At 37.6% G+C, this 24,955-nt stretch overlaps 1 protein-coding gene across 1 annotated transcript in view; it reads right to left on the bottom strand.

The window, feature by feature from the left end:
- Positions 1–704: 704 nt before the first annotated feature.
- Positions 705–24,955, bottom strand: part of UBE2U (ubiquitin conjugating enzyme E2 U) — a 43,204-nt gene continuing 18,953 nt past the window's right edge. The window contains exons 6-8 of the mRNA XM_006740144.3: positions 16,570–16,618; positions 7,224–7,312; positions 705–790 (exon numbers count right to left, since the gene is read on the bottom strand). Of these exons, the coding sequence (XP_006740207.1) occupies positions 705–790; positions 7,224–7,312; positions 16,570–16,618 (224 nt within the window). The remainder of the gene's footprint in view (positions 791–7,223; positions 7,313–16,569; positions 16,619–24,955) is intronic.

Raw genomic sequence — 24,955 nt, 5'->3', positions numbered from 1 at the left:
GGATAATGGGAATGGGCAAAAGAGAATTAATGCAGAGGGTATTGTGAGAGTCCTTCACTGTGCCTCATGTCCATCTTTATTTTTGGCAGTCAATAGGTGAAAATTAATAAAGGGAACCCTCACTAAAATGGAGTTGGGGGGCCAGAAGGTGGAGCCCTACTACCCAACATCAATTACAAGAACTGTCCATTACAGAGGAATCATCAACAGAAAAGAATCCTCAAAATCCTCGGTCACAGATAGCAACAGGGAAAGATGTACATTGCATTTCCTGTAAGAAACTGACTACTCCAGCAACTCAGCCAACGACAAACAGGCATCATTCTGAACACTTGCTTTTCTCCCATGGACTTCCTTTCAAAACAACTCTTCCCAACTTCTTCTTTCTCTATAAAGTGACATTCCTCTTCCTAATTTCTTGGACTTGTCCTGTGGTTTTGACCTAGCTTGCAAATCCCAAATTGCTATTCTCTGCTATTCCTGAATAAACCCATTTTTGCTGGTCAAATAATTTACATTTTTAAGGTTAATAGTAGCAAAGATGTTTCCCACCTGGGTTCATAGGAAAGGAAAAAAATTATATGTCTAATTCTTGTTCTTATGTTTAGAAAAAGGCATCCATTGTTATTTCCAAAGATTTCTTCTGATGATTCAGTTAGACAGTAGAAAGTAAAATGATAGATATTTAAGTTAATACAAAGTACTTACTTTAAATTCCATTCTTTAGGATGTTTTAATTCAGCTTTCTTCCATTTATAATACTCTACAACAAAATTTGGATCTTCAAGCACTGAAATTAGAGTTTTGAAAAAGGAGCTGTGTGTGCATTCTTTAATAATAGTTCAAAGTTTAAAATAATTTACTTTTCATCAAGTCGATATATGGCAATGATGTACACTATATAGTTCAAGTCATACTACAATGCTCACTTTACGAATTTCTTCCTTTTACTTGAACTTTGAAACAAGTAGATTTATCTTCAAAGTTTTCATTATAATAACATTTGTTTATATATCATTTATAGTAATGAAGAAGGTGTTAAAATAACTCATATAGAAACTACAGACACCACAGTTTAACACCACACTCACTACAAGTGAAAAAATAAAATCTTGGAGTTGGAAGTGACATTATAGGTCTTGATCTTCCACAAAGAATTTTCAACGGATGGATCAATTGGATGATCACCCAATCCAGCCTCTGAATGAATCCCTTGCCAATGACAGAAGACTTCCCTGTAGTTGGGAAACTGCCTGTTCCATTGCCAGACAGTAAGGTCACAATGTCTTTCTTAATCTGAGTGCTGAGTTTCCACTCGTCCTAGTTCTGACCTCTGGAGCAATACTAACTAGGTTCATCCTTTCCCCATGGGAGAGAGCCCTTCTAATATTTGAAGATAGCTCTCAGAACAGCCTCAGTTCCCTCAACTTCATCTTAAGACATGGCTTCTAGAGACCTAACCATCCTCACCATCCTGGTGGTAAACTTTGTTAATGTTCCTATTAAAGTTCACATCCAGAACTGGCTCAGGATCTTGATTTCTTCTGAATAGCAAAGGTGTAAGTGGGTTACTACCTCCCTTGACCTGTGTGCTACACTTCTATCAATTCATCTCAGATCTGTAGTAGGATTTTCTGGAAATCACACTACACCACTGGCACATATGTCTGTGGTTAATTATAAGCCTTATGCCTTCAATCAAATTAACATAAAATTTATTGAAAGCCAGATCTCACACACACACACACACACCTTATCTATCTATCTATCTATCTATCTATCTATCTATCTATCTATCATTTCCCTGTTTCTTGTAATTGTTCTGGGTTTATAGTCTTGAACAATTTAACCAACTAGATGCTCTCCACCAGACTTACCTTTATCTGGAGCTTCCCTCTAAACAATGATTGATTAACCTCTGCTAGCCTGATGAAATATGTCATTGATAGAAACATTTAAACTGAATAGTTCTCATTTTCTTCTATTAATATTACATAATTTTCACCAGCAATGTTCCTGTCTTTTTTTTCTTCCTTCAAACACAAATACACATACATACACTTTTTTTTTTTAAAGATTTTATTTATTTTATTAGAGAGAGCACAAGTGAGGGGAGGAGCAGAGGGAGAAAAGCAAACTCCCCGCTGAGCAGGGAGTCCTGGATGGAGCTTAATCCTAGGACCCTGGGATCATGACCTGAGCTGAAGGCAGACACTTAACCAACTGGGCTACCCAGGCACCTCTACATACATATTCTTATAGCCTTTATTAATATTCTTTTTGTTAGTATTTAGATTTATGCTCCTCCATTCCTTATTAAGGAAGCAAATCTGAGCTCCCTAGGGTTCTTAGGTCTCATTATTTCCTTTAGATGATTATAGTAACTAATATTAATAGAGTTCTTCCTACACATTGGACACCTGTAAAGTAGGTAAGCAGTGATTACAATTACAATATACACTTTACAGATGAACAAACAGAAAATTGATTAATGTCTTCTCATTGGGACTATTCATTACCACTTAGACAAAATTTAAATTTGAGGTTTCTATTCAAGATTAATTCATACATTTCCTTAATTTTTTTTAAATCACCTTGCCTACATTTTCTATTTGAATATGTGCATTAGTTTCTTCCTTATATGTTATGAAACACCAAATGGTATGGTCATCCTTCCTGAATATTTCCATTAATTTTATATCATTGACTCATCTTCTTCATTGCTTTCTCTGAGAGATGAAAAATGCCACAGTATTTGTACAGACTTTTATTTTAATGCTTCCTATTTTATCCCTATAATTTTTTCATTCACCATTCTACCATCTGACCATAAACTTCTTAAAAAGCTTAGCATAATATGTATGTTGTCTCTAACACACAGCCCATTGTCTAGACATGGAAGATGCTCAATGAGGGATGGTGATAGGAGGGCAATAATGCAGGGGTAGGGGGCGCGTGAGAGCAAGTAGGAGGAAAGGACCAGTGAAATTTTGTCAGAAGTTTTTGAAGCTGAAATTCCCCATCATGACCATATCTCGTCTTTGTGGCAGTTTTGTAGTCTGTGGTAAAAAATCATCTTCTGTTGGCTCCATAATACACTTATTTCTTCCCTTCCTTCTAAGGATTACTGTACATCACCTTCACTTTGTTTTTTCCATGGCACATCTCTTGTCCAACATCTGTATAGGTTGATCTAAATTTTTCTTCTGCTGCTGGGACTGTCACATCCAAAGAAACATAATAGCATCAACTTGCCTTAGGATGTTTTATTTTCAGACATATTATCTCATACTAACCACAGAGCAACTTAAAATAGAGTGGAATGCTTCTGTCAATGAAAAGAAATGAAAAATGAGGCACAAAGAGTTAAATGACTAACCTAAATTCACTTAACTGTATGTGGCAGAAGCAGTACAGAGCTATGGAGTCTCTAACTTCCAACCTCATGCTCTTCCCACTGCAGCCTTTTCAACCTTGGTTGCACACTGTAATCACCTGGGGACCTTTAAAAACTTGACTACTGCCAGCCCCTGCCCCCAGAGATCCTGATGTCAGTCTGGGGGGGTGCCTTTTACACGGGAATTTTTACAAGTTCCTCTGGTGGTTCTAATAAGCGGTAAAGACTGAGAACCACTGCATTAGAATGAGGTGATGCTGCCTCTTGCATCTAAATGCATTCTGGAGACACTTGCCCTTATTTCCGGCTCAAAGACTCAAAGAAGGGAAGTCTTTTAGGGTGAAAGCAAGCATCCCCATGATGTTTCAGGGTGTCTGGTCTGTCTGATGACAGCAAACCAACACCAGGAAGCCTCCACTCAGTATTACAGGGTACACTGGTCTGAAGGAATTCTTTTCCCTTTAACATAAATATTTCCTTATGGGGATCATATTCTGTCATTAAGGTGCTGTTGCCCACAACCATATGTATTGGTTTGTTCTCTGCCAGAATTTTATTTGCCATTCTATACTGATGGACAGAGAACAGTGGATCATCAGTACATTTCCCCATATGATTGCCTATGATTATAAACTAATAATTACAATTATTGAAAAATATACTGCATATACTTCGGAGTTTGAATTTAAATCTCAGGCTACATAGAGATAGCATTTTTATACCACACTATGGAAGCAGTATAGCATGATAAAAAGAGCAACAGATGTGGAGTCAGAGGAACTGGGTCAAGTCCTAGAGCGACAGCCTACTTGTACTAATTAATAACAGCCACCTTCATTGAGCACTCACTATGTGCTAGGCACTATTTTAATTGCTTCAGTGCTATGAGATATGTGCTGTAATTATTCTCATTTTACAGACAGGGAACTGACACAGAGAGGTTAAGAAACTCACCCAAGGTCACATAGCTAGTAAGTAGCAGAGCCAGAATTAAATCTCAGCAATCTGGCTCTAGAATTTATACTCTTTACCAATATATAATATCCCCTCCTGCCTGTGTGACTTTAGGTAAATTATTTAGCTTCTCTTGGTCTTGGTTTTCTCATCTCTAAGACAGAGTAATAATAATAATAATAATGCCTGGTTCATAGGCTTGATATACTACTATGCATGACATATATTAGGCATTCAGTAAACATTGGTTGACAAATGAATAAAAGATTAAGATGAGGATGATTAAAAAATAATACAGAGTATACTTTGTAAACTGTATTGTACATGAATAAACTTACTATTACTATGGCACACATGACTATGGGTAGATTTGTAGCACAAAGATATGGAAAAGAGTTAATACCCCAAATCAAAATATAACCACTCAACAGTATGAATAAAAAAGCTTTTAAAAATATGCACAAGAGTTTCATAATCTTTGCAGTGATAAGAATGTAACTGTAGAGGGGCACCTGGGTAGCTCAGTTGGTTAAGCATCTGACTCTTGATTTCAGCTAAGGTCATGATCTCAGGGCTGTGAGCTTGAGCCCTGTGTTGGACTCTGAGCTGGGAGTGGAGACTGCTTAAGATTCTCTCTCCCCCCTGCCCCTACGTCTCTCTAAAAAAAATAAAATAAATTTTTAAAAAAGAATGTAACTGTAGAAACTGAAGTTATTAGAAGTTTCCCTTTTATTTCTCAGTAGCTGAAGAAGCATTCTATAATCTCAAAACTTCATCTTTATTATTGCCAGGAAATTAGGCTGTTAAAAAATAGTATTGGATCTCATCCAGCTGAATTATCCAAAGACAAAATGGCCAGCAGCACATGTAAGGTTTAAATTTAATTTTTAAAAATTAAGTGCTGGTTATTATTAAAGGAAAGCTCCTGAAACATTCTTATAACAAATCCCCAGGGGAAGAACAGGCAGGGTGATTGTGAAATCTTGCACCAAGGGCTAGAATCAGTCTCAGAAATTCTTCTGGGCTAGAGGCAGCCACTAAAGCTATTGCCTTTGCAAAAGGGGATAAATTACATACTAAGTAGTGATAACCGTGGAAATGAGAACCAAATTAAACATTTTAGTGTTAACTCTTTTGAAGAAGAAACTGCAGTCAGTGGTACTTCATTATTTCCTTCCATTTTTAATTGTTTTTTATTGCAAGACAATCATTTCCAAATTCCCTGAAGTTCTGGCATGTGCTTCTATTTGTTTTTCTTAGCAGTTTGAAGTTTCCAAATGCTTCTATATATTTACATGCTATTCCATAAGACACCATTTTCTTGGTTTGTTTTGTGGTTGAAGGAGTTGGATGCTGAGTCTTTCCCTAGACTGTGCCAACTGCGTCTGGACGCCTTGTTTGTTAAGGGTTCCTGCCTCCTGGAGCCCATCTGAGTTCCTCAGTGTTTCCACATAGGAGGTACTCAAGATGTGTTTGCTGAGTTGACTAGGCAGCACCCAACCAAAAATCTATGAAATGAAATAAATACTCATGTACTCTGGCATCAAAAGTAATAAATTCTTTATACTGATAGTGTTGCCAAAGATTGTGTTTCTTTAAGCACCTTAATAATTTTTCATAACCACTAATCTATGATTAGTGAGGAAGGTAATGGGTGATCAAAAAATAATACCCAACATCCTGAAAGAACATGTAATTTCTTAGAAGTTACTGATCTAATTTATTTTTAAATATTTGTTAAGCTTGGCATTACTTTTTGCTCTAATTTGTGCCTTAAAACTACAAACTTTTTTGGTGATATTTTGTTCTATTGAAACCAAATATGAGACTATCACAATAATGAGATGAAATTCAGTGAGACCACAGATTAAAGCAGTGGTCATCAGGGTGGAGTGGGGAAGGAAACACTCCTAATGTTGTAGGAGATAAAGTAAACAAGGCTTAATTTGGCAGGTAAAGAGCTCTAAGAAGTGTCTATGATTTTGGTCTAGACAAGTAAATGCAATAATGGTGATCTAGCACTAACCAAGGGAGGTGATAATGGTGGGAGGTTAGGTTTTGGGGCAAGATAGTGAATTAACTTTGGGACATCTTAAGTAGGAGATGCCTGAAACCCATGTAGGTGAATGTCCAATGGACAGTTGTAAATATGCATGCAGAATTCAGAAGAGGGCCTGACCAGTGATGAGGCTTTGGGAATTACTGGCAGGTAGCATAGCAAAAAAGAGTACAAGTAAGATAAAGGCTAAAAAGTTATCATTGAACCTGGGAGTTAGGAAGTCATGGGTCACTTCTGAATGCTCCATTTCAGCAGGATAGCAGGGCAGCAGACTGGATAACCTACTTGGATCTAAATCATGAAATAGCACACTAAAGATTCAATTAGATGGGACAGAAAGTTGTCCAACTCTCCCCTTCTGTCTTTTTAGCTCCTAATATATGTGATTTTTTTCCTTAGACTGATATAATTGAAAGCTCTAGGTTCATATGTTTTCTTGCTATCTTTCTACTTAATACTTTCTCTGGCTTTGAGGATAATTGTGTTTAGAATCAAAAAGGCTCCTCCTGCTATGAAAGTTCCATGTCTCGGGGTGGAGTAAAGTAAGTCTCATAAGATTGAGAACGTCATCTTTTATTCCTCCAACTGTCTATCTTTCTTTCTGACTTTGAATGAGGCTTCAGTCCAGGACTCTATACAAAAGAGGAACTAAATTAAGAGTTGTTGAATGTTTCATATATAAAGGTAACAGAGAAGTTTATCACCTTCTGATTATAAATATATGTCAATTAGTCTTTGAAAGCAAGACAAGTTGAGAATAATTAGGAGATTAATATACACAAAAGGACAAAAGATAAGGCTAGACCACCTTACATGGACTTCTATAGTATTCTGTGGCTTTTGATGTTGCTATTCCGGACCATGTCTTGTAGTAATCATTAAATGAGATTGCTTTAGTTGATCTGAAAATATACATTGAAATCAGATGAGTATTGGCAAGTTTCCTTTTTAAAATTATTTTGTCAGAGTAGATTGTTTCAGATAACAATATCCTGCCATAAGACATTAAACTGATTTGCCATTTCTAACAAATGATCTATCAATTTCTCCACTAACACATAAAAATCACAAAAAAGAAAAACTCTCCAAAACATATTTCAAAATAAATGTTAAAAATGTACACCCATGTGTATATTATAAAAAGAAAAATACAAGTTTAAGATATCTGCCTTTCATGACTAACATTAAAAAAGGATTTTAATAAAAGCATCATATTTGCACTTCTTTTCTTTCTATAATAAACAGTTTTCTTAAATATCTATGCCAAATTTCAGTAAAATCACTTTTATTTCCTTTTTATTATGAGGAGAAGTAAAACACCAGAATTGAGACCAGTGTAATTTTCACACAGAATCTGGCCATTTTCATAGAGGGAAAAAACCAACTCTTCTAACAATCCTGCCTACACTTATCCTTCCCTGTGCTAATATTACTCTATCCTAATGGAAAAGCAAAGATAATAAAATATTGAACTGCGAAACAGTCACTTAAATAACTGCATTTTTAATTTTTTTCCTACAAACAATTTAATTGCAGAGATTCTCAATGCTCTACAAACAAAATGTTTCTTTGGGCTGTTTTTCAGACATGTGAAATCACCAATTAGCTGGCTTAAGTAGATGCTGAAACATCAGACATAAAAGACCTTATGTCCGGTTTCCATTTGAAGTTCTTAGCTCTTTGGAGGAAGCAGCAACTTTTCAGTTAGAATGAGTACACCAGCATTAATTTTTATAGGTGAATTGTAGGTACCTTAAATATTGAACTCAATTTGGAAATGAACAGGACAATATCTAAATTCTTGAATGCGTCATTTATTTAAATGATAATTACAGATGCCTAATTTTAAGAGTAACATTTTTTCAAATGTGTTATTGTTTTTGCAATCACACTTAAGTAGAAATCTGAAACTGGGTGAAGATAAATTAATCACTACTATTATTGCTTCCAGAGCTACATGCGGTGCTTTACACCACTAAATGACATATTAAACTAACATTAATTTTGCCAACGAAATGTTTTGGCATTTGGCAACAGAGGTAACAAAATGAAAGGCTGCATTATATCTCCTGCATGAAAAAGCTTGTGATCAATTTGCTGTCACAGATCATTTAGCAGACAACAATGACCCAAGAGGAAGGAAACTGTCAACACACTGTCTCGTGAAAGAAAATACACCATCTTTAGGCACAATCGTCTCCATTGTTTTTTTGTCTGTTTGACGACGACCCATGACCCTCTCCCTTCCCAGTGGTGTCCTGTTCAATTTCAAACTGTTAGCCTTCAGGGGCTTTCTTTTCTTCCCCAGAATAATTAAAAATATTACCCTAAAAGGTATGACTTTAGTATAGTTTGAATATACAAAGCAGAATGTCTTAAACATTTGAGAATACTGCATTTTCAATTCTGTAAAAGAAACACTCCTTAAAATAAGAGAACAGTAACAATTTTTATGATTATTCAGATAAGCTACTAAGTTCACAGGGAAGTATAAAAAATACACGTGTTTATAATTTGAAACATTAACAGGAATTTACTGAGTATTATCATTAGCATTATGAATAAGGAAAAGTAGAAGATAATTTAAAACTGAACATCAGAGCTTATTATCCTATTGGGAAAATAAAATATACACCCAAATTAGCAAATAGAATAGCTTTATATATTGACATATAAAGTGTTACATCATTTAACACAGACATTTGGAGATGACAACGACAGATACTTCTTTGGCAGTGGCAGTAAGCTAAAAAAGTTGGAAGAGAGAGATGTAACTTTGTCTTGGAGCCTTTAGGGAAGGAGTCACTTGGGATATGGACCTGGAACAGATGGCGGAGGCATTTTAAGTGAGGAGATCAGTATTAGCAATAGCTCAGATGGGAAGGAGCATGGTACGTGTGCAACAGAGCATGTTGGGGGAAGAGACAATAGAAATGAGATAACTGATTAGGGTGGAGAGTTCCAACTTCAGAGGAATTGGAATTTGATAGAATAACTAAAACTGGGCAATGCAGATCTTCAGATTTAGGCAGAGAATGGGTTAGAGTTGATTCAGGAATCTGATTTATTAGGTGATAGAGAGCAAGCAGAAGTTCTTGAATAAGGCAAGTAAATTATGAACCACGTGTCTGAGTAAGAGTTTTTTCTGGCGTTAGTATGCAGGGTGGAGTATATGAGAGATTAAATGCAGGGAGACAAGTTAGGAAACAGATGCAGTAATTCAGGCAAGAAATACAGAGCTAACAGAGGGTGGGAGCAGAGACTATGGAGGTGAGGAGATGAATCTCTGACATGCTAATGAAATGACTGGACTGGTTTTCTGATAGGGTGTGAGAGGTGAAGGAATCTGAGGGTCAGATATTCTTCTAAAGCCCAGAAGACCATTTAGTTTTGCTATTAACAGAAAGCATCTAGAGACTCTGAAGTAAAATATGAGTTTAAATTTAAACATGGGTTTTAGGTGATGACCTTTAAGAGTGTGATTGAGAAATTGAGACTGGAAATAAGAGATTTGGGTCAAATCAACATAAAGGTTGATAGATGACGCCATTAGGGAAAACAAACACAGGAAGAGTTAAGTGTTTAGAAAAGAAAGATCGGAAACCAATTCAGAGTTAAGGGGAGCCAGTGAAGGAAACAAAAAGGATCATTAAGGGAAGAAGAAAGTCGGGGTAGTGCTAGTTCATGGAAGCAACATCCCAGCCATAAACCAAGCCTACTAATTAAACCCCTACAAATCTCTGGGTATTTAGCCGTGTAATATCATGATTAAGAGTACAGGCTCTCGAATCATCTGGCCTGTGTTAAAACACTCAGGTACCACTACTTTTTAGCTGTGTGACTCTGGGCAGATAACTATTTCACTCCTGTTTCCTCATCTATAAAATTAAGAGAGAGAAATTTGTCCAGCAGTTGTGGTGAGAATTCTAATGAAATTATCCACAGGAAGAGCCAGGCAGGAGTTTAGCATCCCTTAGTACTCAGTGTCAGTCTTGGGCAAGTACCTCATCATTTCTCTTCCGCAAACTCTACCTCAGTTTCTCTCTCTCTATTCCAGGACATCATGCCTCTGCTTAAAAACCACTTTTGGTTATGTAATTCTATAGGATGGAGCCTAAACACTTTCAAACATAACTTGGGGTTCATTAGCATCTGGCTATTTCCAACCATTTCTTCCCCCATTCATCTGCACATGCAGAGGCTCCATCATATGGAACTTCTCGATGATGTGGAGTACACCACAATATTACATTTCTGTGTGTGTGCAAGTAGGTCTATCTGGAGACTTTTGTGTCTCCTGTGCTTGTCAAACTCTTACTTACCAAGGTTTCAGTCCAATAAAAATAGTATGTATATGAAGGCTGTCACAGTGGACATTGTGGTTGCCTCTCCAATAACTATTCCACTCTTCCCCCCTTATGTACATGACATTCAATCTGATAGGACTGACCTCCACCCGGACTCCTAGTCAGAGCCTGATGGGTTTAAAGCTGTCTGGCAATGGTAACTATTTAGGGACAGGAACATGAACCTAGAAAGATCCAATCAGAGTGAAATTTATTCTAACTTTCCAGTACACCTTGATATCTGAGAATGTCAATCCTCTTTGTTCAAGATTATCTTATCCTAAATCCTTTGCATTTGTAGATATATTTTATTTTTTACTTATGTATTTATTTTTTTAGAGGGAGAGAAAGAGAGGGTGAGGGGCAAAGGGAGAGGGAGCAGGGGAAGGAAACAGGGAGAGGGAGAGAGCGAATCTTAAGCAGGCTCCATGCCCAGCTTGGAGTTTGACACAGGGCTCGATATCACAACCCTGAGATCCTGACCTGAATTGAAATCAAGAGTCGGATGCTTAATCGACTGAGCCACCAGGTACCCCTGTAAATATATTTTAAAACCACCTTGTTAATTTCCAGGAAAAAAAATGTTGAGATTTTGACTAAGATTGAGTTGAATCTATAGATTAATTTGGGAAGAACTGACATTGCGATAATATTGAGTCTGTCTCAAGTCACAAACATTGTATATCTATTTCTTTAGGTCTTTTGAAATTTTTTCCAGATATATCTTGTGGTCTTCAGCGTAGATGTCTTATTCCTGTCTTGTTACATTTTGATGCTATTGCAATGGTATTTCTTTTTCTTTTTTTTTTTTTTTAGATTTTTATTTGAGAGAGAGAGTGAGAGGGAGCACAGGCGGGGGGAGGAGCAGAGGGAGAGGAAGTAGTAGACTCCCCTGCTGAGCAGGGACCCCATTATGAGGCTTATTCCCAGGACCCTGGGATCATGACCTGAGCCGAAGGCAGATGCTTACCCCACTGAGCCACCCAGACACCCCTGTAATGGTATTTCTAACATTTCCATTTCTATGTATTGATTGCTACTGTATAAAAATATAGTTGCTTTTTAAAATGTTCATCTTATATCCAGGGATCTTGCTAAATTCACTTATTAATTTTCAAGTTTATGTATTCCTTTGGATTTTAATATTATAAAATCCTGTTATCTATGAATAAAGATGGTTTACTTCATCCTTCCCAAACTTTGTAACTTTTTTTCCTGGCTTCACTGCACTGACTAGGACTTCCCATACAATGCTGAATAGAAGTGGTGATAATGGACATACATGCCTTGTTGCTAAACTCAGGACAAAAGCATTCAACATTTCGCATTTAAGTATGAGGTTTGCTGTTGGATTTTTGTAGTTTCTCTTCACTGGAATAAAGAATTTCTTCTCTATTCCTAGTTTGGTGAGAATTTTTGTCATGAATGGGTGAGAAATTTTAGCAAATACCTTTTCCTGATTCATTGAGATCATTTTATGTTTTTTTCCTTTATTTGGTTACCTTAGTTACACTGATTTTTACTGCGTGGAGCCCTGGGTGTTACACGAAAACAATGAATTGTGGATCACTACACCAATAACTAATGATGTATTGTATGGTGACTAACATAACATAATAAAATAAAATAAAATTTAAAAAATAACATTTTTAATATTCTTTATTTTATTTTTTATTATGTTATGTTAGTCACCATACAGTACTCCATTAGTTTCTGATGTAGTGTTCCATGATTCACTGTTTGCATATAATAGCCAGTGTTCCTTGTAATATGTGCCCCAACCTGGCTTTCCTGAAATAAAGCCCTCCTAGTCACGATGTATTATCCCTCTTTATGTATCAGTGGACTCAATTTGCTAATATTTTGATTAGGCTTTATGCTTCTGTGTTTATGAGATATTGGCCTATAATTTTTCTTTCTTGTAATAATCTTATCAGATTTTCAAATCAGAGTTTGGAAGTTTGGAAGTATACCCATGATTTCTATTCAGTGAAAAAGTTTGAATACTTTTCTTCAAAAACTTCTTTTGTTTTGAAATACATGCATACCTTGTTTTGTTGTGCTTTGCAGACATTGCATTTTTACAAACTGCAGGCTTGTGTTAACCCTGTGTCAAGCCAATCTATGGGCATCAGGTTTCCAACAGCTTTGGCTTACTCTGGGTCACATGTTGGTAATTTTCGCTAATATTTTAAGCTTTTTCATTATGATATTAATTATGATATCTGTGATCAGTGCTCTTCGATGTTACCATTGTAATTATTTTTGGGTGCCATCAACAACGCCTATATACTATATAGTACGGCAAACGTAATTGATAGATGGGTTCTGACTGCTCCACCCACCAGTTATTCCCCTGTCTTTCTCCCCCTCCTCCAGCCTCCCTATTCTGTGACACAACAATCTTGAAATTAGGACAATTAATAACCCTACAATGGTCTCCAAGTGTTCAAGTGAGAGGAAGAATAGCACATCTCTCATTTTAAATCAGAAGCTAGACATGATTAAGCTTAATAAGGAAGCCTTATGAAAAGCAGAGATAGGCTGAAAACGAGGCCTCATGAACCAGTTAGTCAAGTCGTGAAGGCAAAGGAAAAGCTCTCAAAAGAAATTAAAAGTGCTACTCCAGTGAACACACAAATGACAGAAAGCAAAACAGCCTTATTGCAGATATGAAGATAGTCTGAGTGTCTGGAGAGAAGATCAAACCAGCCACAACATTCCCTTAAGACAAAGCCGAATCCAGAGGAGGGCCCGAGCTCTCTTCATTCCATGAAGGCTGAGAGAGGTGAGGAAGCTGCAGGAGGAAAGTCTGAAGCTAGCAGAGGCTGGCTCATGAGGTTTAAGGAAAGAAGCCGTCTCCATGACATCAAAGTGCAAGGGGAAGCAGCAAGTGCTGATGGAGAAGCTGTGCAAGTGATCCAGGAGATCGAGCTCAGATAACATATGTAATATTTCATAACCCATCCTTCACCTCCATTTAATGTTAGTAAGTAAACGTCTGCAGAACCATGTCCAAAAGACACTTCTATTCTCTTGATATCTGGCAACCAATCCCCTTCTCCCCTCTCCCCTTTGGTTTTGTATCTCAGCTCCTGATACACTTTTGTTGCCTCTGGCATCTGGATTCACTTTTTATTCTGGATGTCAACTTACTTTCCGTTAGGTCAGGCTGTGGGAAATATGCTCTCTCATATCTCCATGCTTTTCAGTTATTCTCTCTGCCTGAATGTCCTTCTTCTCTTGTCTGCAGGTGAATTCCTATTCTACCTTTAGAAATCACCTCAGGCATCACCTTCTCCTGGAAGCTGGCCTGTATATATCCCTTCCCCCATTCCAGGACTCCAAGCTTTAGGAAGATATTTCTCCCTCCAAGCTCTTCCAGCATCTAGATCTTGTCTGTATAATACCACTTATTATAAGTATTCATGTAATAAAACAATTAATAGGTATGGCCCAAAGAAATGTTGGATTGCATTTGACAGAGGTAGTACCAGTGATAGATGACTTAGTGAAAAAGTAAAAGCCTCTAAGGGGGGTGGGGGGGAGAGGAGAAAAGCTACAGGGGAAGAAGTTTCTACCCAATATGACTCATTTTAAATATGCTTGCATTTGACCTTAGCATTCCCCCCGGCCATGATCCTGGTATTTGCTCTGTGCTCTTCCAACTACATATCTGGTAGAAGTTGCTCCTAGATGGTCCTGTAGGACTGACAGTCAGGCATACTCCCTGCACAAACTCCTCTTCAGAGGAGAGCTTCCAATCCCAGATTATAAATCATGTGAGATCAAAGATCACATATTATTCAGATGTGTGTCCCCAGGATGGGAGCATGGTGCCTGGCAGAGAGCAAATGCTCAGTGAATACATTTTAAATAAATAAGTAACTGTTCTCCCAGAGGATGCTCTGTATCTTGTTAAGTGGTATCCTGCAGCCCATGTGCAAACATCCCAGATGACAAGCACAAGCTTAAATCACTTTCAATTACTGAATATCAACTGGATTCCCCTGACTATATTCTACTCAGTTGACTAGACTTTGCTTATGTTTTGTTATATCTTTTGGAAACAGGATTTAACTGTCTTGCTAGGCCTCTGGAATCCATTTCTATAATCAGGTTAATTCTTTCAGCTCATGAAGTAGTGTAAAGTTCTAGCAAATGGTGTTAGAATGACAAGACTAAGAAGAGCATCTCTCTTGGAATAATTTCTGCAGGACCTCATTGTAAAATTCTACATAAAAATTAAAAGCTAGACTTAACTGAGCTTTATCCCATAACAAATGTACCAGGACTAAACATTTGGATTCACAGATACATAATAAATTGCAACCTTCTATATACTAGGAATGTAGAGTATCTTTGAAATCTAGATTGTATTCCTTTGATTGAATCCTAGAGATTTCTCTAGAGATTTCAAACTAGCACTAGGTGAACATCACAAATAAGACCTGATTCTGGCATTATTTATTCTTGATTTCATTCAGGTGCCTGCCAAAGCTGGGACCACAGAACTTCTTCTGGCCTCCTCTTACTGCCTTATCAGTAACTGCTGGTACTGTACCTTTATGCACTGCAAATAACTATACCACAAGTAGAAAGAATTTTGTAATATTCCAGGGATATTCATGTGTTGTAGGTGATAAAACAGTGTTTATGCATTCAACAACTATTTACCACAGGTCTATTTTGTGCCGAGAAGGTCAGTTGCTTCTCTCCACATTGACAAGTTTAAGGGACAGCAAATCCTTTACTGAATGCCAGCCTGGTGCACTACCCATTAAATTATGCTTGCCTTTCTGAAATTTTCCAATACTTTCACAAATCAAAGCCACTTGAGTTACCTAATTTGTTCATCTTTTATACAGGGCCAGTCAAGGAGACCTAAGCTGAAGCAAGTTATTTCAACACTAGTTAACTGGCTGTTTTCTACATCTGATTGACTATCAAATTAAGGCTGATGGAAATGCTCAAGAAACTAAATGCTGCAGAACCATAATGAGAATATTGATCTATATCTTGTTCAGGTGTTCATGGCTAAATTGATGCCACATTTTCATGTTGTCTCCTAAAAGATACAATGGGTTCATCCCTAACTCACCATTTTCCTCTTTATCTTTTCCTAAACTGCTTGCTTTTTGTGATCTATAATGGTTTGTACTCATTATGTTGACAACATGTTTTTTTCCTTTTCAACAATAAAAAATAAAAATGAAAACAATAGGCAAGTTCAGATAATTACATTCAATTTTAATTCAACAGTCTAAAAAGAATTCAATAACTTCTCACATTCTTCCTGAAAACAATATTTTTAAAAAAGCATTGTAAGAGGGGGCGCCTGAGTGGCTCAGTCATTAAGCGTCTGCCTTCAGCTCAGATCATGATCCCAGGCTCCTGGGGTCGAGCCCTGCATTGGGCTCCCTGCTCAGCGGGAAGCCTGCTTCTCCCTCTCCTACTCCCCTTGCTTGTGTTCCCTCTCTCCCTATCTCTCTCTCTGTCAAATAAATAAATAAAATCTTTAAAAAAAAATTTTTTTAAAGCATTGTAAGAGGAAAAGAGATCTACTTCCTTTTCTAAGTTAAAAAGTGAAAATTCAATTATGATTAAAAAAATGTAAACAGTTTAAATCAATAGTCCTTTTAATAAATGAATTGAGGGGCTCCTGGCTGGCTCAGTTGGTAGAGCATGCAACTCTTGATCTGGCTTGTGAGTTTGAGCCCCATGTTGGGTGTAGAGATGAAAGAGAAAGAAAGAGAGCAAGAGAGAGAAAGAAAGAAAGAAATTGACATGGGATTGTATAAAGAAAAACTTACCTGATAAGTTTATCTGGATCTTTAGGAAACTCAGGGCTGTTATTTCTCACTATAAAGAAAAACATGAAAGGATTCTGGTTGACTTGGAAGAATGAATATATGGCTTTATGTAAGCTCTTTCTAAAACGTCGATAAAGTGGTAATAAAAGAATAAAAATAAAGTATAAAACCTCAAGGAGAGGAAAAGAAAAATGGTAAGAAAAATTTTCAAGATGAGGGGTGCCTAGGGGCATCTGGGTGGTTCAGTTGGTTGGGCATCTGCCTTCGGCTCAAGTCATGATCCCAGGGTCCTGGGGTCGAGCCCCACATCTGGCTCCCTGCTCACTGGGGAGCCTACTTCTTCCTCTCCCTCTGTCCCCTGGCTTGTGCTCTCTCTATCCCAAATAAATAAATATAATCTTAAAAAAAAGATGAGGGGTGCCTGAATGGCTCAGTCAATTAAGCATCTGGCTTGTGATTTTGGCTCAGGTCATGATCTCAGGTCCTGAGATTGAGCCCAGCGATGGCCCCTGCATCTAGCCCTGTGTGGAGTGGGCTCCATGCTCAGCAGGGAGTCTGCTTCTCTCCCTCTCCCTCTGCCCCTCCCTCTGTTTGCACATCCTCTCTCTCTCTCTCTTTCTCTCTCTCTCTTTCTCTGAAATAAAAAAATAAATCTTTAGGGGTTTTTTTCCCTAAGGTGAAAGATGTCAAGAGGTAACTGTCTTAGCCAGGAATTTGAAACCTAATGACTGAGGAGGGGACACTAATAAAAAGCATGCAGATTTACGCTTCAGAACTTGAGAAACAGTTCAGGAATTGGAGATGTCAGATGCTTCTGAAATGTAGGAGGTATAGCACAGACATCAAATACTTATATCTTCACCCTGTACAAGCAGATGATCACCACTACCAAGGCAGGAGGGCAGATACTTACTTCCTGGAGAAACTGAATCAGAGAGACTCAGAACTGAAGGATATTAGGTACAAAGCAGGATAAGAGTATGGTGAGGGACTGGAAGCAGGGAATAAATCACATAAATCTTATTGGATAGATAGGACTCCTTATTCTTTCCCACTGTCCAACTCCCAGAGTTTAAGCAACTAGTGTCTCTCTCTCCAGGCACAAGAATGGAGGATTGATTTCAGGAGAAATAGTTAAGCCTGACTAATGACATGACTAGGTCATCACTGAATAACCCAATAAAGAAATAAAACTGTCAACAAATCTAGTCTGTATTCAAATATTTCCAATATTTTTAATGATTGATTTCCATTCTTCATATGTCCATCAATGGACAAAGATCACTACACATTTGTGTAAAGTCAATATCATGAAAGATAACAACCAAAACAAATAAACAGGGAGAAAAGTAGGAAATAGAAACATACTTTGCTGGAAAACTTCCAGAATATAGAACAAAAAACAAAGTGATGGGTAATAGGAGAAAATAGATGTTTCAAAATTAGAGGAGCAGCTCAGTAGATCCTGCATCCAAATATGTGGATATTTAAAAGAGAGAATAGTGAAAATGGAGGGGGAAAATGATAAAAGAAATAACATAAGAAAAAATTTCAGAACTAAAGGATTAGAGTTTGAGATTTAAACAGCCTAGCAAATGCCCTATATGATGAGCGAGGAAGGAAAAAAAACTACATCAAAAAACATTATCAAAAAATTTCAGGGGCTCAGTTGGTTAAGCATCTGCCTTCGGCTCAGGTCATGATCCCAGGGTCCTGGGATTAAGCCCCGCATCGGGCTCCCTGCTCTGCAGGAAGCCTGCTTCTCCCTCTCCTTCTGCCTGCTGCTCCCCCTGCTTATACTCTCTGTCAAATAAATAAATAAATAAATAAAACCTTTAAAAAAAATTTCAGATCCCTGGGAATAAAGAGGAAATTTTAAAAGTTTTAGAAGGAAAATATGCCACATGTGAAAAATTGTATATAGTGAAATCAGACTGCTCAAGAGCAACACTAGAAACTACAAGGTAATAGAATCTTTACAATTCCGAAAGAAATCTGCAAACTAAAATTTAACTAAATTGTGAACATAAGACAGTGGAATAAATACATTTGTAGGCATATAAAGTAATAAAAGATTTAGCTCTCATGTACTAGGAACCTCCTAGAAGAAGTGCTCCAATGAAATGAAGGAGCAAACCAAGCAAAAGAAAAGCAAGGGATCAAGCAGGAGCTCCAATTCAAGAAACAGGCAAAGCATCATCCCAGGACACCTACCAGAGAACTGCCAACCTGGAACTGAAGGAGGATGGAATGCCAGAGGAAAGAGGTCTCCAAGGGAGTAAAATGCAACTGATGGACTACCTGGGAGTTGTTTTATAGCTTTGTCACAAAGTTTAGGGGTAGATAGTAGATATATTAAAAAACAAAAAGCAAGGGAATGAAAAATTGGGCCACTTGTACAAGGAAAGAAAAAGAATCATTCACAGTTCTTTTGTGACAAATAATTAGTAAGTCATAGTAAGTATTAATGTAACCAAACTATATTAGGAAGAGGGGCAGAGAAAGATGGATGGAAATAGTATAAATCTAAATCTTTATATTTCAGAAAAAGCCTATATGTAATATCTAAAACTGAACAACCCACAAATATTAGTATTAAAAAAAAAACTTAGAAATATAGTGGTAAGTTCCAGAAGAAATATGTGTTGAAAGCTGTTGGTGGTTTGTGGGGGGTGGGGGCAGCACTCAGCAATGGAAGGTGTGGGGTTCTAGGGTCCGCTATGTTTCATTAAAAACCAACTCGTATGCTTCCAGGGAAGATGGTAGAGTAGGATCCTAAGCTCACTTCATTCCATGGATACAATTAGATAACACCCACATCAGTGTAAATAACCCAGAAAACAACCCAAAGACTGGCAGAACACATTCTTCACAGCTGAAGGTAGAGAAGATGCCACATCAAAGAGGATAGGAAGGGCAGAGAGTTGGTCAGGAGCCAAACAGACCTGTGGACTGTCTCCGGGAGGGAGGGACACTACAGTTGCAGAGACAGGAAAGAAACAGACCCTCACACCAGGCACCCCAGGGACATAGATGAAGAAGATGAATCCCCATGATATTTGGCTTTGAAAACCAAAGAGGCCTAACAATCAGTGGGGCTTAATACCTGGAACTTTAAAAATCAGCAGGCACTGCTCTGGGAGAGCCAAGAGAGTGACAGGAAACTGCCCTTAAGAAGACAACACAACAAACAGCCCTGCTGAGATACAGCACAGAAGCAGCAATTTGAAAAATACCTGGAGTATATGGGAAGGAGATTTATTTACTAATCTCAGAGCATGTGCTGGATGGGCAAGGAACTTTGGGAGACTTCTCCAAGAACAAAAGAGCTATTGCATGTCATTTGCCTCCTCTGCCACTTAGCCTAAACACATGGACCCCTGCAGCACCAACGCTCTGCACCTAGCTGGCTAATAGCTTTCCCTGTCCCCACGTTCTTCTGTGGACATGTCCCTCCATCCAAGCCTGGGCAGTTTTCCTAGGCAGTTGCAGATTCCCTCCCACACCAGACCCGCACAAACCTTGCTAAAACCATGATTCCTGACCTTGCTTTCTCCTGCTGACCTGTCCCCTCAAAAACGCCCTTGCTGGGAGCCCATTCAAAGTGGTACAACAAGCCTGGCAGTGTCCAAGCAGCCCCAGTAGGGGCCAGCACCACCCCAAAGTGACTCCTGAGCTGGTATGAGGGGAAGATAACCACACACACCAGTCCAACTGTGGCCCCAGCAGTGGGCCACAAAAGCTTCTCAGGAAACAACACATGGAATGTGCCCTGCCATTTGATTCTATTGCATCTCTGGCAAATACCTGGTCTGACTCAGCTCAAGTCTAAGGTGGCCCCAGACTGACCCACTAACATCAGAGGAACAAAAGCCTGCTCACAACAGGAAAAGAGAGCCATTGCAAATGAGTGGACTGAAGGCAAAAGTGTCTCATCCACAATAGCAGGGCATATGCAACACACATAGGAGACAACCCTGAATCACCAGGTTCTGGTGAACAGGGTCACTGGACTGCAGGGTACTACAGGACATCTTCATGAGGTCACTACTTCCAATAGCAGGAGACATCACTGACCTTCCTAACACAAAGACACAGACACAGAGAGCTAGACAAAATGAGGAGACAGAGGACCAGGCCTCAAATGAAAGAACAGGACAAAATCATAGAAAGAGAGCTAAACAAAATGGAGATAAGTAATACGCTTGATAGAGAATTTAAAATAATGGTCAAAAAGATACTCACTGGATTTGAGAAAAGAGTGAAGGACCTCAGGGAGACCCTCAACAGAGACATGGAAAACAGAAAAAAGAACCAATCAGAAATGAAGGACTCAATAACTAAAATTAACTAAAATTTAAAATATATTAAATGGAATAAATAACAGACTAGAGGAAGCAGGAGAATGGATTAGTACCCTGGAGGACAGAGTAATAGAAAGAAATCAAGCTGAATAGGAGAGAGAAAAAAATAATAAAAAATGAAAATAGACTAAAGGAACTCAGTGATACCATCAAGTGTAATAACATTTGCATCATAGGGATCCCAGAAGTAGAGGGAGAGGAGGAGGTAGAAAATTTGCTTGAAGAAATAATAACGGAAAACTTCCCGAATCTGGGGAAGGAAGCAGAAATCCAGATCCAGGAGGCACAGAGAGCCCCCAAGAAAATCAACCCTAGAAGTCCACACAAAGATACACAGTAATTAAAATGGCAAAAAATAGTGAAAAATAATTTTTAAAGCAACAAGAGAAAAGAAAACAGTTATATATAAGGGAAACCTCATAAAGCTATCAGATGCTTTTTCAGCAGAAACTTTGCAGGTGAGAGTGGCATGATACACTAAAAATGCTGAAAGAAAAAAAAATCTGCACCCAAGAATACTCTATCCAGCAAGGCTATCATTCAGAAAAGAAGGAGAGATAAAGACTTTCCCAGACAAACAAAAGTTACAGGAATTCATCACCACTAAACTAGCCCAACAAGAAGTGTTAAAGATGTACCTTTGGTGGAATGGAAAGATCATAAGCAGGAATAAGAAAAGTAAGAAGCACAAAAAGCAGTACAATTAAGTATATCTATAAAAACCAGTCAAGGGATTTACAAATTAAAAGAATGTAAAGGATGACACCATATACCTAAGACAGGTGAGAGACACGTTTCAAACCTAAGTGACCATCAACCATCAATGCATAAACTGCTATATGCATAAGATGTTATATATAAACCTAACGGTAACCACAAATCAAAAACCGGTAATAGATATGCAAAAACACAGAGAGAAAGGAATCCAAGTATATTACTAAAGAAAGCCAGCAAATTATAAGAGAAGACAGCCAAGAGAAGAAAGCAACAGAGAAGAACTACAAAAACAATCATAAACAAATAACAAAATGGCAATAAGTACATACCTATCAATAATTAATGTGAATGTAAATGTACTAAACACTCCAATCAAAAGACATAGGATGATGGAATGGATAAAAGAGGAAGACCCATCTCTATGCTGCCTAAAAGAGACTCATTTCAGACTTAAAGACACATGCATATTGAGAGTGAAGGGATGGGAAAGTAAAAAGAAAGCTGAAGTAGCAATACTGATATTGGGCAAAATAGACTTTTCAACAAAGATTGTAACAAGAGACAGAGAAGGACACTATATAATCATAAAGGGAACGATCCAACAAGAAGATATAACAATTGTATATATTTTTGCACCCAGCATAAGAGCACCCAAATACATAAAGCAGCTAATAACAAGCATAAAGGAAGAAATTGATAGAAATACAATAATAGCAGGGGACTTTAACACCCCACTCACATCATTGGATAGATGATCCAAACAGAAAATGAATAAGGAAACAGTGGCTTTGAAGGACACATTAGGATCAGACGGAGCAAACAGATATATTCAAAACATTCCATCCTAAAACAGCAGAATACACATTCTTTTCAGGTGCACATGGAACATTCTTCAGAACAGATCACGTTAGGCCACAAAACAAGTCTCAACCAATTCAGAAAGACAAAAGTCACACTCCACATCTTTTCCAACCACAACACTATGAAACTACAAATCAACTGCAAGAAAAACTCTGGAAAGAACACAAATACATGGAGGTTAAGGAATATGTTACTAAACAATGAATGGGTCAACCAGGAAATCAAAGAGGATATCAAAAAATACATGGAAACAAAGTAAAATGGGGGCACCTGGGTGGCTCAGTCATTAAGCATCTGCCTTCAGCTCAGGTCATGATCCCAGGGTCCTGGGATTGAGCCCTGCATTGGGCTCCCTGATCCGCGGGAAGCCTGCTTCTCCCTCTCTCACTCCCCCTGCTTGTGTTCCCTCTCTCACTGTGTCTCTCTCTGTCAAATAATACATTTTTTAAAAAATCTTTAAAAAAACAAATGAAAATGAAAACACAATGGTCCAAAATTTGGGGGATTCAGGAAAAGCTGTTCTATGAAGGAAGTTTATAACAATACAGGCCTACCCCAAGAAGCAAGAAGAATCTCAAACAACCTAACCTTACACCTAAAGGAGCTAGAAAAAGAAGAACAAACAAAACCTAAAGCCAGTAGAAGGAAGGAAATAATAAAGATTAGAGCAGAAATAAACAAAATAGGAAATTAAAAAAATAGAACAGATCAATGAAATTAGGAGCTGGTTCTTTTAAAATATCAACAAAATTGGGGCGCCTGGGTGGCTCAGTTGGTTGAGCGACTGCCTTCGGCTCAGGTCATGATCCTGGAGTCCCTGGATCGAGTCCCGCATCGGGCTCCCTGCTCGGCAGGGAGTCTGCTTTGCCCTCTGACCCTATCCCCTCTCATGTGTTCTCTCTCATTCTCTCTCTCTCAAAATAAATAGATAAAATCTTTAAAAAAAAAACAAAACTAAATTGATAAACCTTTAGCTAGACTCGAAAGAAAGAAAGAAAGAAAGAAAGAAAGAAAGAAAGAAAGAAAAGAAAAGAAAAGAAGAAAAGAAAGGAAAGAAAAGAGAAGAGAAGGAGGGAAGAGGGGATTTCAAAATCAGAAATAAAAGAGAATAACAACTGACACCACAGAAATAAAAAGGATTATAAGAGAATATTATGAAAAATTATATGCCAACAAATTGGACAACCTAGAAGAAATGGATAAATTCCTTGAAACATACAACCTCCCAAAACTGAAGCAGGAAGAAATAGAAAATTTGAGCAGACTGATTACCAGCAATGAAATTGAATCAGTAATTAAAAAAGCTCCCAACAAACAAAAGTCCAGGACCAGATGTTTCACAGGTGAATGCAACCAAATATTTAAAGAAGAGTTAACACCTATTCTTCTCAAACTATTCCGAAAAATAAAAGAGGAAGGAAAGCTTTCAAATTCAATCTACGAGGCCACTCTTACCATGATAATAAAAACAGAGAAAACCACTACAAAAAAAGAAAAAAAGAGAGAGAGAGAGAACTACAGGCCAGTATCTCTGATAAACATACATGTAAAAATCCTCAACAAAATATTAGCAAACTGAATCTAATAATACATTGAAAAAAAATCATTCACCACAATCAAGTGAGATTTGTTCCTGGGATGCATGGGTGGTTCAATATTTGCAAATCAATCAACATGATACATTACTTTAACAAGAGAAAGGATAAAAACCATATTATCATTTCAATAGATTCAGAAAAAGCATTTGATAAAGTACTACATCCGTTCATGATAAAAACCTTCAACAAAGTAGTTTAGAGGGGACAAAACTCAACATAATAAAGGCCATATATGAAAAATGCAAAACTAACATCATAGTCAATGGTGAAAAACTGAGAGCTTTTCCTCTAAGATGGGAACAAGACATGGATGTCCACTCTTACCACTTTTATTCAGATTGTACTGGAGGTCCTGGTCATAGCAATCTGACAAGAGAAAGAAAGAAAAGGCATCCAAACTGGTAAGGAAGTAAAACTTTCACTATTCATTATGACATGATACTATATATAGAAAACCCTAAAGACTCCACCAAAAAACTATTAGAACTGATAAATCCAGTAAAGTCACAGGATACAAATTCACTATACAGAAATCCACTGAATTGCAAGTAGCAAAAAGAGAACTTAAGAAAAGAATCCCATTTGCAAATGCACCAAAAATTATAAAATACCTAGGAGTAAATTTAACCAAGGAGCTAAGAGACCTATATTCTGAAAACTATAAAACATGCATGAAAGAAATTGAAGACCACACAAAAAATGGAAAAATATTCCATGCTCATGGATTGGAAGAACAAATATTGTTAAAGTGTCCATCTACCCAAACCAATCTACAGATTTTTTCTTTTAAGATTTTATTTATGGGCGCCTGGGTGGCTCAGTTGGTTAAGGGACTGCCTTCGGCTC

This window comes from Leptonychotes weddellii, chromosome 4 (genome assembly GCF_054177405.1).
Source record: "Leptonychotes weddellii isolate Sample4059 chromosome 4, ASM5417740v2, whole genome shotgun sequence".
NCBI lineage: Eukaryota > Metazoa > Chordata > Mammalia > Carnivora > Phocidae > Leptonychotes > Leptonychotes weddellii.
The sequence above is the reverse complement of the archived record's forward strand: the minus strand, read 5'-3'. Positions and strand labels throughout refer to the sequence as shown.